At 42.6% G+C, this 15,374-nt stretch overlaps 2 protein-coding genes across 2 annotated transcripts; one reads left to right on the forward strand and one right to left on the reverse strand.

The window, feature by feature from the left end:
• The first annotated feature begins 5,666 nt into the window (after positions 1-5,666).
• On the forward strand, positions 5,667-9,594 carry LOC146500912 (olfactory receptor 4B13-like). The gene has a single exon (XM_085134556.1). It carries the CDS (start codon positions 6,259-6,261, stop codon positions 7,186-7,188), a length of 930 nt encoding a protein of 309 aa, XP_084990682.1. The 5' UTR covers positions 5,667-6,258; the 3' UTR covers positions 7,189-9,594.
• A 543-nt stretch (positions 9,595-10,137) lies between these two features.
• On the reverse strand, positions 10,138-15,010 carry LOC146500913 (GTPase IMAP family member 8-like). Its single transcript, XM_085134558.1, has 2 exons — positions 14,253-15,010; positions 10,138-12,929 (listed from the first exon to the last, which is right to left on the reverse strand). The coding sequence occupies exons 1-2, from the start codon at positions 14,989-14,991 to the stop codon at positions 11,635-11,637; spliced, it is 2,034 nt and encodes a 677-aa protein (XP_084990684.1). The 5' UTR covers positions 14,992-15,010; the 3' UTR covers positions 10,138-11,634.
• Between the last annotated feature and the right edge of the window lie 364 nt (positions 15,011-15,374).

A 15,374-nucleotide genomic window follows, 5' to 3' on the forward strand; every position in this document is an offset into this window, starting at 1 on the left:
GTAGTGCTGCATTAACATCCTCTAGCAGACCTTCTGAGGGTACTTCACGTAATCTTGGTAACCGGCTTCGGGGGATCCAGGTTTCAAGCTTGGCCATGATCCTATATTTCAGGTCAGTTCCTCTCGCACTCAACGATCCTTCTCCTATCGCACTTGGGGCTATGTACCCAATCTCGGGTGGGGGTGATGATATCTCCCCCCTGACCTGGCGTCCTGACTCCTCCTTGCCGTAGCATTTATGTTGTACCTCGTCAATCTCTAGCTGTGAAAGCAGTCCCTTCTTTCGAATGTTGGAACACTGAGCTACTAGTTGTTTCGCCGTCATTGTGGATGTTGGATATCGAAGAATCCATAGGTCCCTTATCCTATTCATGTAACCCCTTCCGCCGGGGTTACTTGCGTAGTAGCATTCCAACAACGCCCTGTTTTCGTCTCTTGCCCACCGATGCCTTCTTGTTCCAGTAGCCCACTTCTCGTCAGAGTGCCCTGGTTCCTCAACACCTGACGCGGACCTTGTTGATCCGGGCGACGTCCGAGCCGGCATGCCTTCATATTTATCTGTCTCGCTCATGTCTGCGGTAGGCTCGCTTAGCATAGGGGGTCTAGCCTTAGGACCCTTGCTGGATACAGACGCCCCAGGCAGGAATCGAACTTGCGATCCTCTGCTCCAAAGGCGTGTTCTGCATTAATGCACTTTATGGGACCACAGGTTTCTACCGAAGATTTTACACTTTCCTTTATAACTTCTGTATTAACATATATGCATATAACATTAAACTGGCATTGAAAATTTTCGCTGTGCATTTAAAACTTCATGACATTCTTACTGAATATTGTAACTATATTGTTAAAATTCACTTTTAACATCATAAGAGACTCCGAGCTACATCGTGACCGATTCATTTCTGTGCTTCCTATCGTCACAAACATGAAACCATAAAATGTAAGTAGGATAAGGGTTGATTTGAAAAGCTAAAATCTCAAAAAAGGCAACTTGTATGAATGACTGCTGTATGCTGTGTGAGCTTTTTATGTACTTCTGTAACCTTGCTCACACTGATATTAAAAAGCTAGTTTAGATAAATATAGAATACCTGACTATATATAACTGTTACAGAGTATAGCATGGTGGAAAAGTATGGAGAGAATCCCCCACTAAGCTTTTGGGTTGGCATTACTTTAGATTTTGTTTTGTATTAATTGCATGCTTTGGTGTTTCTTTGTGTTTGATGTGAGGTGTGGGCCACACCCATGTGGGAGTGGAGATTCTACTCTAGCCCAGCTGCCAGCTATTTGGAGTTGAGTACAGGGAACAGCTGATTGGGGAGGATTGGAGCCCTTCTCTATAAAGGGGAGAGGAAACAGGAAGTAGTCGTTGTCGTTGTTTTTTGAAAGCTTAAAAGATTTTTTAACCTGGCCTGGTTTTGCTTTTAAAATAATCTGAGGATATTGGAGGGAGGACTCATTTTCATTGGAATGTGAGTGGATGTGCTGGGAGGCAGGAAAAAAAACACTGGACTGGAGACTCTCTGTGCCCCTGACAAGGAAACTGGACCAGTTTTGGGGAAGTTCCAGCCCCCAGGATGTGATGTGGAGACCCAGCCTCGAATGAAGTCAGGCCTGAAAAGGTGGGTGGCAAGCCTTTTTGAGGAAGATGCAGGATTGATACGTTTTGGCTGATTGTTCTTCCAAGTGACCACCTTTCCCCTGTTTGTAACCAGGCTAACAACCCTGACGGCAGTGGCTTTGGGCCTTGGATTCCTGGCTAGAGTTGTGTCTTCAGCCAGTAGTTTTATCTGGAGAAAGAACAAATAAATCTTGTGTACCCCATTGCAGTGTGCGTGTGGTGGTTCGTTACTGGTCAATATTAGAGCTACTACTTTCGTGTACGGAAGCCATTTTGTGCCCTACGTAACATTACAGTTCACAAAATAGATATAGATAATAGAACCAAAGATAGAACAATATTTTCTATGAATTTGGAATCCACACAGTGGGTGGCTGCTGCTTTAAAAGCTGCCTCCCTGCTGTTGCAGAAGGATATAGACGTATAGCACGAAATCCTATAACCAAGTAGCCAGTATAGTATACAGGAACATCTGCACTGAGTATGGCCTGAAAGTCCAAAGGTTAAACATGAAGCCAGTAGGCAGAACAGTGTGTGGTAGGGGTGGGAGAGGTCACGTATGTGTTTGTTTGCTGTGGTCAGGCATCATCCCAGATGTGGGGAAGTGGGGTCCCAACAGTATTCTCTGCTGTCCCCACCACTATATTCAGGGATTGCCAGTCTAAAGCAAAGCGGGCTCTTGACCAATCAGAGATGCATGTGGTCAAAATCATCTCTATACTCGTTCGAAAGAGAGTAGTAGAGATGGGAAAGGGAAGGTGACCTTTTCTTAATTGGGGCAAAAGGCTCTCTTTTACAAGAGCTCCACTGTGCAGTGAACAGGACAGGTCTATCTGTACACCCAGGAGTTTCGTGCTGCTGGCCATCTTCACTGTGGTGTTGCTGATAAGAAGTGATATGTGACTGTGCTGGCTCATGCTGATCTCCTTTTTTTATTCAGTATTTAGTTAAGGTGTTATTACAGTTCTGCAGTTGGTTCACCTGCTCACTTATTCATTGATGTCCTGGATGAGACTCACAATAAATGATTATTCTATTCTATTCTATTCTATTCTATCAGCATTCTTCACAATTTTGTTAGTGGGCCTCGCCTCAGACCCACTAACAAAAATGCCAGACTGATACTTTTAAATGGACTGGTACTTACATAGTGACTTTCTACTCAATTTGAGCACTCAAAACACTTTGTACTCATCTCATTCACTCACTCGTACACACAGAGTGTTTTTACCTTTTTAATATTACACACTCTGATGGATGCATTGGGGGCAACTCGGGAGGAATCTGGAGGAATCAGGGAACAATCCATCGATCTTCCAGTTGATAAACAATCCCGTTTAACAACTGAGCCCGAGAGTGACTGAGCAACAGTAGCTGCTAACCTCTGCTAACTAGTGTTGCTGAACTAGTATTTAGTCTAGTATTGAGCACTAAATGGCCTGAGGGGAGAAGGAAGCCAAGAGTGTACAACCTGGTCTTAGGGTACTCGCTGGTGTGGTCGCCTCAGCCTCTATGGATCTTGTACCTAGGGCTTGTTCCTGTGCTGCTATGATTAGTACCTTTGTGCTGTCTTTCAGTATCGCTTTGTAGGATTTCTTGATACCAGTCACCTCTTCTATCTTCCAGTGGTACATACCATTCAGGGACCTTTGCTTCCATGATGATTCCTTTTCTTTTATCTCGGGTTTCTGCTGCCTGAAGTATTCATTAAGCACTCTATAGGTCGTGATCATTTTCCTGATGTACTCCTGGATCTTTGTTGTTTCATCCTGGATAGTGGTCCTGAAATTCTCTAATCCTTGGCCAACTTCCTTTCACTTAGTTTAGTCTCAGGGTTGGGGTGGCCTGGGGGTGAAACCATTCATGCCTTGTTAGGAGCTTCAATGTTTTGGGGTCCGTGGCTTCTATCTCCTCCTTTGTCCCACTGATCATCCCAACAGGGTATTTGATGAGATGTTGATTGCCTGAATCTTGCATTCTTCCCATTCAGCTGTCTCCTCAGGACTAGGCTTACTTTCTGTAGATATTTGGTGTTTGCTGCCTCCCAGGGACTTGTTACTTTCCAGCTCTTTATTCTTGAGACTCTGCCTTGGATATCTGCCACTGTGATGGTTACTGGAGCCTGTTCAGGGAAGCTGGTGTGGTCTTCACTTCGATCTCTCTAGTATACCTCTTCAAACGGCAAGCCAAGGTTGTGAGTCTTTGCTTGGCAGTTTCCAAGTAGGGATGGGTACTGGTATCCAGTGCCATGATGGCACCGGTTCTGACATAAACGGTAGTAACCAGACCGAAAAGTAGAGCACATTTCGGTGCTTTATTTCAGTGCTTTTTTTCCTGAGACACTTCGGATTCTAGCCAATCATTTTACCTTTCCAAGGAAAGTAGGCGGGCCCAGGTACGTACGTTCTTTTAGAGCAGAGCTACAGATTAAAAATGCCCAAGGCAAAGCGGTCAAAAGTCTGGCTGTACTTCACAGCAAAAGATGCAACTCAGCAGCCTGCAACAAGTACTTTAAGGTGATACTGTGATACCGTGCAAAGGAGGTAACACCTTGAATCTGACGACGAACCTGGCGACGTATAGTGTTTTGTTAAAAGCCGAGAAATGCGCCGTATTTGATAGCTTGCTGCGAGACCTCACACCGAGCACATCTACTGCGGGTATGGTGCCTCGGACCCGAGGTTAGCAACATCCCCCAAGAACCCGCAGAGGAGAGTCCTGGCCCCTAGCCCTGACAGTGTAGCAGAAATGATGACGGATGATGATGGCAGCAGCAGCCGTTCTTCTCTGCGTGAGTAGCTTAATGTTGTTCGTGTTTAATTTACGTTGAGTAGGCTAACCACGTTATTAAATTAATGCATGTAAGGTGAACTAGCAAACACCGTCGTAGTTACATGCAGCTGTCTTCTTGTTTGATGGCAGATACTCCCTTCACCCTGGCCAAAAAGGCTAAAATGACCAAAGAAAAAGTGGAAAACAGCTAAACATGAGAGGTTTTTGGACAAAGTTTGTGTTTTTTCCATTGTTTAAGCACTGCTTCCAGCCAAGAGTGATACCATATATGCCCTATAGCTGCAGAAAAGGCTAACATTGTTATCTTTTCACAAAAAACAGCTAAACATGAGAGGTTTTTGGACAAAGTTTGTGTTCTCCAGTCTTTAAAGCACCGTTTAAGCACCGGCACCGCTTCAAAAGTACCGATTTGGCTCCGGTATTGGATAAAACCTAAACGATACCCATCCCTATTTCCAAGGCCTCAAGTATGATTTCCTTTCTTCATCACACCTTTTTGCAGCTCCGATGTTTGTCTCACTTCCCTCCATCTTGTCTTGGCTTCTAGTCTCCTTCTACGAGGAGGGTACTGCTCCTTGTAGCTGTTCATCTTGTAGCCAAGCACCTCACTGATCACTGCTGCCATAGTGTAGATCAGCTGGTTGGTTTCGATCAGATGGTTCTTCATATAGGCTTTGTAATCAGCCATAGAGGGTCCAGGTTTCCAGCTTAGCAATGATCATATCTGTCAAGTCAGGTGTTCTTACAATAAACACCTCAAACACATCAGTTGGCCTTGGCACTTGATACCCAATCTCGGAGGGTCGAGATGATATCACCCCCCCTGACCTGACGACCTTGTTCCCCCCTGGCGTAGTTTAGTTTCGTTTAGTTGTGATAGCAGTTTTTTCTTCCAGATGTTGAAACACTGAGCTACCAGTTGTTTCGCCATTAGTCCAGATGTTATGTGTAGTGGAAGTGCAAAATAAGTTGCAGGTGCGGATAATCACCACATCATAGGAGAGAAAGTAGCACAAAACACAAGACAGGGCCTAAGTAAAATAGGAAGTTGGCAATAATAACTAAACTGAGAAACACAAAGTAAAAGTATAACCTATAAATAATAAACTGATCTAAACAGTAACTGGAACAATTAACTCAATTAACTTAAAATACTAATACAAGAAATAGAAGATGAAAATGTAAACAAACACACTAGGCATTAAACAAAGAATATTTAATAATAACAGAAAAAAAATTATATACACTGAACCCAGGACCAGAACACCTTAACCACTGTACACTGCAAAAATCTAATTTATAAAATACTGCTGGCCAGACATCTAGAGTTAACATAATCTAATTTTTACAGCAATTTTTACATAATTCATAGTTAGAAAAAATATTACTTAATAAGTTAACAATTCACAAATTCTTAAAGTGTTCTAATATCAAAAACATTCATCTGTGAAGGTTCTCAGTCATCCAGGTCATCGTAGAAGCTTCTTCAGTTCTAGGCTAGACCTTAAGAAGCTCTCGGATGAGAGGTGCAACGTCTTCAAGCAACTTCAACAAGTCCAGAAGCTTTTCTTTCCAAGCTCCTTAGACAATCAAACATACTCAATTACTGAAACTGAATGCAATTTTTTTATACGTACAGAAACAAGTTATTAGAGGACCGGTAATATGAGTTTGAATTCCCAGCTGTTGTGCTGTCATCATCAAAGCGTTTATTAATAGACGGTGCTGAATGAAAGCGGAGTGAGAATACACAGCACAGTGTAGCTGCTCACTCTGCATTTTGAACACTTGACAGATATAATCTGAAAATTTGAAATTGTGAGTATTGCTCTTTGATTATGGATAATGTTTCTGTTGTGAGAATGTTCACTCTCTCTGGATTTAATGAGACAATGAATATCAGACTTACCATCTTCTCACTCACATTAATGTATTACTGTATGATCATATTAATCAATGTGTCTCTGATTGTGATCATTGTCTTGGATGAAAACTTGCATGAACCTATGTACATTTTACTGAGCAGTTTCTGCATTAATGCAATTTATGGGACCACAGGTTTCTACCCAAAATTCCTGTTAGATCTGCTTTCGTCTTCTCAGGAAATCTCCTATGAAGGGTGCCTTTTACAAGCTTTTGTCATGTACTCATTTGCTTGCTGTGATTTGTCCATTTTAGCTGTTATGGCCTTTGACAGGTATCTGGCTATATGTCGCCCTCTGCACTACCACTCTTTCATGACTAAGAGGAGGCTCTCTCAGCTGGTGTGTTTCTCCTGGCTAACTCCTTTATGCATTTTTTCCATCAGTATTCTGCTAACATCAAGACTGACCTTATGCAGATCAAAAATTGAGAAGGTCTTCTGTGTGAACTGGGTAATTGTTAAACTTGCTTGCTCTGACACAGACACCCTTTTAAATAGTCTTGTTTCATATGCAACAATTATCATTTATGTTTCGCATGGGTTTTTCATAATGTGGACGTACATGCATCTTATTAAAAAATCTGTAAGGTCCAAAGAGGACAGGGTGAAGTTTATGCAGACCTGTGTGCCCCATCTGACTTCTTTAATCACATTTTTGATTGTAATACTTTTTGATTTGATGTATATGAGATTTGGCTCTGCAGATTTACCCCAAAGCCTCCAAAACTTCATTGCTATTGAATTTCTCGTCATCCCTCCAGTTATGAATCCCCTCATTTATGGATTTAAACTTACCAAAATACGAAATAAAATTTTGAGTTTTGTTTACCGTAAACAAAAATAACCACTTTAATAAAGTTTAATCACTTAATGTTTTTCTCATTATTTCTTTGTTCATAGACAGTGACAAAACAGGGTGGAACTTCATGTTTCAGTATTTTGTCAGGGATACATCCCTGAGCCCCATCATTTATCCAGGAAAACAGTGGGGGTTTGCTTCAACTCATTTTTCATTTTTATTGAAATTATTTGTTGTTATATGAAGTACAAGATGTTTTTCTGCTGCTGTATGCAAATCAAATTGAAAATAGACACACAAATACACATGTGGAATGTAAGAGAATTAAATAACAATTGTCTTTAACTGAAGCTTTTTTGTGTCATAGCATAAATAGAAAGGAAAAGGGTTTGAGGAACTATTTTACTATTTTATTTTAAAATGTTCTTGGAAAAACATTTTTTCCATCACTAGGATTTTTGTCAGGCATGTGTCAGAGATCAGGTTTCCTTATTAGAAGCACGAACCACCACATGATACCAAACACAACTTCATAAACACCTGAACGAGTTTCTAATATTATAATGTTATTATGACAACACCTCTGATTGTGTAAGCAACAAAAAGATAAGAACAAAAATAATAATGAAAAGATAATAGTCTAGATGGCATAAAAAAAACCTGTGTGGATCTTATTTACAAGATGTATGTATATTATACTTCTCTAGTTTTTGTTTTGTTTTTTAACTTTTCTGTAACCTATTTTTTTGTTTTGTTTTGTTTCTGTCTTTTCAAGTAATTCATAGGTTTGATGGTCTGGTTTAAACATACCCTGAATTATCAGCCTCCCACATGCCAATCTGCCATCTGGAAACTCTTTGTTCTATTTGGATTCAACTTTCAACTCATATTTTTTGCAGAAATGTATTAAGAGACAATACAAACACACAAAAAGACATATTCCTCCATAAATTAAAACATAAATTTATGCTGCCTATCTGTACTTTACATGGACATCTTCACCTTTCTGCACTCCTTCCTGGTCTTACAGTAGAATATTATTACTGCTATAGTTAAATAATTATCTATTATATTAGAAAAATAGTTTATTATTAGCTTTTTTTTTTTTTTTTTTTTTTTTTTTTTGCCTGTCCCGTTTGGTTCTTTTGCCATCAGAATTATTGTCTAAAGGCGAGGAAAGATGCCCAACGGTTCTTTACCAAATTGACCCTCACAGCCTTTCCATAATGGTCTATTTGATTCACCTTTTATTGTTTATTTTATTTTATTTTACTTTTTTTATTTTCACTTGCTAGATACAGGACAGACTTGAATGAGGAAAAGAAAAGGAAGAAAGGAAGAGGGGGAAAAAACAGCGAAGAAGAGGGACGGGGATAAAGGGCAAAAAAACAAAAAAAAAAACAACTAAATAAGCAGACACAAAAAAAATACATATATCAATCACCTGGATCACCTGTTGAGAAAGAAAAAAGAAAACAAGCAGAAGAAAACGAGAGCAATACAATAAACAACATCATGATGATATATGGAAATATAACAGTAAATACTAAATATTAAACATTATTGTGCAGCACGTAAGATCGACAGCACACAGTGTGCTTTGAGGTAGGAGCCAAAAAGGGTGTAGTTTGTGTGTGTGATCACCCGTGTGTATACACTTGTGAGCATGGACGCATTTGTTTTTAAAAGGTTCTTTCATGTAATGATCTGCTAGAGGGTGTGGGGGGCCACAGACCCGTCCTCCAGGGCATGAAGCAGGTATGGAGGAGATCAAGACTCCAGACATCCAGAGGCCCCCAGAACACAAGAGACCAAGGAAGACCAACAGAGGGGCAGCCGCGCCACTGTCCCAGAAAGAGCTGAGGAGAGTCCCAGATGAGGGGTCACCCAGCAGCCACGGAGCAGAAGCCGGGGGAGTTGCAGTGACGTGCCCGTGAGCTCCGCCGGCAGCCAGCTGCGCCAGAGTGACCGAGCCCCAAGCCGAGAGGCCGAGGGCACCCCACCCCCGAAGTGGCCCGAGCGAGCCCCAGGCTCCAGGCCCCGATAAGCAGCCACCAAGGAGTGGGCCGGTGTGTACCTGGACGCCCACCCCCGGACACAAAGAACCACCAATGCACCGATGTCTGAGGGCGTCTGCCACTGGCAGGGGAAGTGGTGGGGGGAGATAGGCCTCCATACCTTAGAGGGCCTGAGATGTCCTCAGAGAGGTGGCGTCTGATACCCAACCTGACATATAGACACAGACATACAGGCACACACAGATACAAACATCCATTCCCACCCTTATGCTCTCATATGCAATTACTCAACACTCAACCAACGTGGAGACAGACATAGAGAGACACTGTACACACAATCACACTCCCCAAGCGTACTCCAAGAACCGGGTCTAGGTACCTTTGCCCCTGGAGGGGGAAACTGCACCCAGACCCAGGTGGTGTTACCCTTTTTTCCCTGAGGTGGGGAGATGCAGACCGCCCCGACTCTGCAGCAGCAGGGAGGCCCCACATTCCAGACCCCAGTGGACGGCCAACTCCTCCTTCCGGCCCCCCGCTCCAGCAGGTCGCAGAGAACGGGGGTGTGAGAAGACTCCAAAACCTCCCTCCGCCCCGCTCATATGTAGTGTTGATGCATGTGTGTTCTAAGGTGCATTTAAAACCCAGGAGGGTATGGAGCCACCTGCCAGAGAGCAGCAGGTAAGCACATAGCCCCTCCTGATAGCCCTCAGTGTCTACGTGTATTTAAAATTGAGAGGTGGGCAATGACGCCATGGTAAGGTGTACACCCTGATGGTCTTTTGGAGTCCGTGTAGCGTGCCTACCCCCAAGATTCTATATGTATATGTTATGAGAGTGTGAGTAATGTGAATGTCTAAGTGGTGGGATAAAATTGAGGCACAAGAAGCCAGAAGGGGACAGAGGAGGGGATGCCTCCCCTGCACCCTGATGACACACCTTTACCCCAAGGCCGTGCATGTGTGGGTGATTACGGTGGAGCGGGAAGAGGGAGGCAGCTGGAGATGAGGAGGGAAGGAAGGGAGGGGCAAGTGACCCCTCCCTGGGGCCAGGTTCCCCGCTGACCCCAGTAGGCACCCCCATACTCCGCAACCCGACAGGGAAAGGGGGCCCAGGCCCATCCGGACCGGGGCCCAGAACAGCAGCACCGCCCGGCCCCACAGAACCCGGGACAGCCCACCCGACCCCACCACAGAGAAAACTGCACCCACCCCGTCAACCACTCATCTTCCAGACTACACAAGACAATAGACGCCCAGGCTGAGATCTTCCTCCACCTCTCCTGTATCTCCCCCTCCTGCAGAGTGAGTTTCTGAAGAGAGGAGAGCTCCTGCAAGGTGTAACAACCTCCCCCACCAGTTGAAGAGCCCCCCAGGTGGCTCGATGCACTGGCGGCACCCTGCGCCAGGGCCGGGCCCCCATACACCCACCCGCCCACAACCCCAGCAACATACCAACCAGGACCAAAGCCCCCGAGGCCCAGCCAGGGCCCCAGCCCAGAGACAGAGCGCCCCCAGAACCTCACCCTGGATGAGGCCACAAAGGCTCCAGCTGCTGCTCCAAGGGCTGCACCTCCAGCTCTGAGCCATGATGAAGTCAAGCCTGCTTCATGTCTGTTTGCTGGGTTTGCAGTTTCTTTCTGTTGGGGAAAAAAAAGGGACTGTACTAGGCCATCGTTGAGTTATTTAATACACTGTGTGTTGTCTTCTAGTACAATATGTTAGCATACTTGATTTTTGCAAGAATAAGTAAAGGACGTAGTAGCATTAGAGTAAACACACTTAAATGGATTTGGGCAGTAGTTTGGGAAAATAGGAAAACAGCTAATCTAAAAAATCCTGATGACAGTGCATCTGCAAAACATTTTGGATGTGTATAATATTCCTGAAACTTAAAATAACTTTTTCAGGTAAGTGATGTGAATTTAGTGAAATAAATTGTATTTGTGGAGTCAAATAGCTCAACCCAGCATAAAATATTTACATAATTTACTTCTGATTGATTGCCATTAAATTAGGGAGGCCCAGTGAATTAATCCTTATCGTAATTCGAATGAATTGTCATACATGTTCCACTCTGATGCTTCAAATGATGCACAAATAAATAAATCAAACTGATGTGTTATGGATGTAAATGAGGCTGAGATGCATGAAAAACTTTAGGAATGCATTTTAGACAAGCTGTAAAGACCTTTGTGTTCACATAAAAGAAACTTAGTCTTATCTAGAGCGTTTTGTGCGTTCATCATGGTCGGACTGGCCTCTCAACTCCATTTTTACTCGCCTTGTACTGGACATTGGCACCACTGTCCGGCACAACCAGGCTCTTCTGCTCTGCTTCTGGAACTTAATGAGTGACATTTTGACATTGTTCTTACAGAGTATACTCATTATTGTGTAACCACACTCAGGATCACTTTCTCATACTCACAGTGGTTGATGACATGTCGATGATGATTTGAAGGTATTGCGAATGCTCATTTTGGTCTTCTGCTAAGTTCCTCCAGCAACTTTAGGTCTGTCACAGTTTTTCCATGATCACCTTTATTAAAGTGCACGGTGTTCATCTTATTTGTCCCGTTAGTTTCTGTCTCTTTGTAGTGCCTCTGCATCCTACTGATCGTCACTTTCAACATTTTCTTTGCATCTTCATTTTCTTTTTTCAGCTGTTCAGTCATCTCTTTGAGCTTCATCACTTCTTGCCTGTGATCCATCAGCATTTTCTCCATGTCTTTTTCTTTCTTTACACACAATTTCTTCAAGCCTGCAATTTCTTGCTCTTGCGCCTTCATCTTTTCCTCAAGCTTTTCTTTGTCCCCTTCACTCCTTTGCTTTGTAGACTTTATGAAATGTCTTTTCACTGCACACAGCTCTTTTATCACCCTGTCTTTTTCCATAATGTCCTTCTTGAGGTGAGTGTTTTCAGTGTTTAGAATGCTCATCTTTTCTTCATAATCTTTCTTTAACCACTCCTTCTCATCTTCTGTTGTCACCTTCAAAGCCTGAACCTGTCCATCTTCCTCTTTAGCTATCTTGATCATATCTTCTACTGTCCTTTCCCTCTCCTCCACTGTCTTTCTCAGGACATTATTCTCTGCTTTAACCTTCTTCAGTTGCCTCACAGTCTTTTTGGAGCTCTTTTCCAGCTTTTTGTTGCTTTCCTGGAGATTCATGAAACTCTGTACCAAGTATCTGGCATCGTTCTCCACCACCGTCTCCTCAATCTTCTCCAGTAGTGCTCTAACCTGGATGTCTCCGACCCTGTTTAAGTTATCAAAAACATGATATCTGTTTCCACATTTGTCCACAAGCTTCTGCAGTGCTGGCCATTTTTCAATGTGCTCCTCAATGGGAGTGACTCCCAGTTTGTCTCCCCAGGTGAGCAACACAATACTTCGCATCCACACCCAGAGACCGAACAAGCTTAAGTGTTCCTCCACTCTAATTCTGTCGGTTTCAGTGAAGGTCTCATCGGCACGTACAACCACCAGGACAGCATGAGGAGTAGGAGCCCACGGGGATGCACTGCTAGTAATTAGATCCTGTACTTCCCATGGAGTGTCCTCGAAACAGTATCGTCCATGCCATCCTGGAGTGTCCACAACAGTTATTTGCAGTTTGCCAGCACCACCCTCCCTCTCAGTGACCTGTGATGTTGACTGTCCCACAGCAAAGACTTCACCACCAAGAAGATTGCTTCCAGCTGAGCTTTTCCCAGCCTGCTTCGGTCCCACCACCAGAATTCGAAGTGCTGATATTGGGGGAAACTCTCCTGTATTGCAGAAATGCAAGATTTAGGTAATGATGTTAGCTTTGCAAATGTATATTTCCATCTTGCAGTTGTTTCAGGTAAATGAGAATGATGAATTTTAGATGTTTCCACAATGCTGGCTTGAATGAGAAGTTTCCTTCATTAGAGATTTTACCACTGTTAGTACTTGGTAGAACCATAATAGCTGATTTTCAGCAGCTTCAGGTATTCAAAGAAAACCTTTGAATACCTGACTTATTTAGATATCATGACACTGTTAGCATAAAGTTGTGTATGAACACATCCAGCAATTAAACAGCAATTTTGTCATCCAAATGATCTAATTTAGTGTCATACATTTATATAAACATTTTGGCATTTTATGTATTTGCCCCAGGGCAGCTGTGGCTACAAGTGTAGCTTGCCTCCACCAGTGTGTGAATGTGCGTGAATGGGTGGATGACTGGGTGTGTAAAGCGCTTCGGGGTCCCTAGGGGGGACTAGTAAAAGTGCTATACAAATACAGGCCATTTACCATTTACCATTTAAATCATTCTTGATATTTAAAGCAGTATTTGCATTGTTCTTATTAAAAACAAACAAAAAGACAACCACAGAATCAAAGCATATTAATGGAAAGTTGACCAGAAGGGAAAAGCATGGTAAGAAAAGTGCACAAGCAACACTGATGAATGCAGTCTTGAGAGGAGTCTCAACACGCAAAAAACAGCATTATTGCCGTGAATCATGAATCAGGATTAAAACATCCAAACTGAGAGAAAACAGGAGCAGGAAGAAACACACAGCTAGAGGGAGAAAGGGGGGGAAAGAAAACTGAACATAATATAAATGACACAAAAGACTAACAAAATAAAACAGTAAGTACAACCACACTGAAACACCTGGAACCAGAGACAACAGCAAAAATGTTTTACTGGGGCTAAGGAGAAATTAGTCCGGGTAATTTATCACATTACAAACATTAATGTTTGTAGTATTATAAAAATGATTGTACCTGGTCTAATTTTCTGAGCTACATAAGTAATAACATCACAGTTCGTGGTGGATGGATAATTAGTCTGCTGAATGCAAATGTTGATATGTGTAAATAAATATCACTGAATCTCTGAGTGCTAATGATTGTATTTTTTTCCCACTAATGCCGTTATGCCTCACAATTGGTGAAGATGGCAGTTGGCCTGGGAGGGCAAAATGATTATTTTAATCATTTTGATTTATTTTTCTTTTTTCTACTTTTTTTTTTTATTTTCACAATTTGTTTTGGTTCAATTATTATTATGTCTTGGAAAAACAAATATGATAGGTGCATGAAGTGACGCTTACCCAGTAGAAATGTGAGGGTTCTTTTAACCATATGCACATTCATTCGCCTTAAAGTTGCCCTCTCCTCCACCTTTTTCCTTTGGCTCTCTGTTATCCTGGACAGTTCGTCATTTCTAGTCACATAACCAACTCCTCCTGCTTTTATATTTTCTTCAACCACTGCATCAATCTTCTCCAAAAGTTCTTTAACCTGAGTGGGATCATCTTCTCCCCAAGTGCTTGTATCTAAAAGGTGGTATCTATACATGCATTTGTCCAAAAGGCTTTTCAGAAACTTGTATTTTGCAATGTAACTCTCCACAGACATCCCTCTCAGCTGCTCATATCTCATGAATATTACTATCGTGTTCCTCCACAGGGTGTCATTTAACTGCTCCAGAGGTCCCTCTACTGTCCATTCCCGACCTCTGTGCGAGCTGATCGGTATAACCATGAGGAAAGCATGAGGTCCCGGTGGACACATGGCCACACAGGCTGCTGTGTTCATATTTACCAGGCCGGGGTCTTGGACAGAATAGTGAATCCATCTTTCAGGGGTACTGACCACAACCACTTTAAGTCCTTCATCAAGAATAGTTTGTCTCTTAACACACATCTTCACGTCTCTGCTGGTGTCAAACATCTGTCTGCCGAGGATAGTGTTTCCTGTCAAACTCTTCTCCAGCCAGTCGTGTCCCAAGAGCACAATCCTGAGCTCCTGGAGAATGTGTTTGTTCTCTGCCAGCAGAGAGGACAACATGTCACTGAATTACCACAACTCTGGCATGCAAGCAGCTGATGTGAGACAAAGCCCTCCCAGTGGTTTCACAACTTTCCTCTGAGCTATGCAAAATGCTGAAATTCTCTTAACTGCAATGAATTATGTACAGAATAAGAAAATAGAACAAATTGGATTTAATATACTAAAATCAATTAGCCTTGCAAATGTTGTATGGACACATTTAAGACATATACAAGTATAAGTCAGGAACATACCTTTATGGTGTCTGTGAGCCATTAAAACTTTGTCAGCCATCTTTTAAAATGTCACTTTAAAGATGATTCACTACAGTTAAAAACCCTGTTTTCCCAAAAGCAAAGTGAAGTGGAAAAACATCGTCCAGCCCAGTGTCAGCCTGAGCT

Source organism: Neolamprologus multifasciatus, chromosome 16, assembly GCF_963576455.1.
Source record: "Neolamprologus multifasciatus chromosome 16, fNeoMul1.2, whole genome shotgun sequence".
Taxonomy (NCBI): Eukaryota; Metazoa; Chordata; class Actinopteri; order Cichliformes; family Cichlidae; genus Neolamprologus; species Neolamprologus multifasciatus.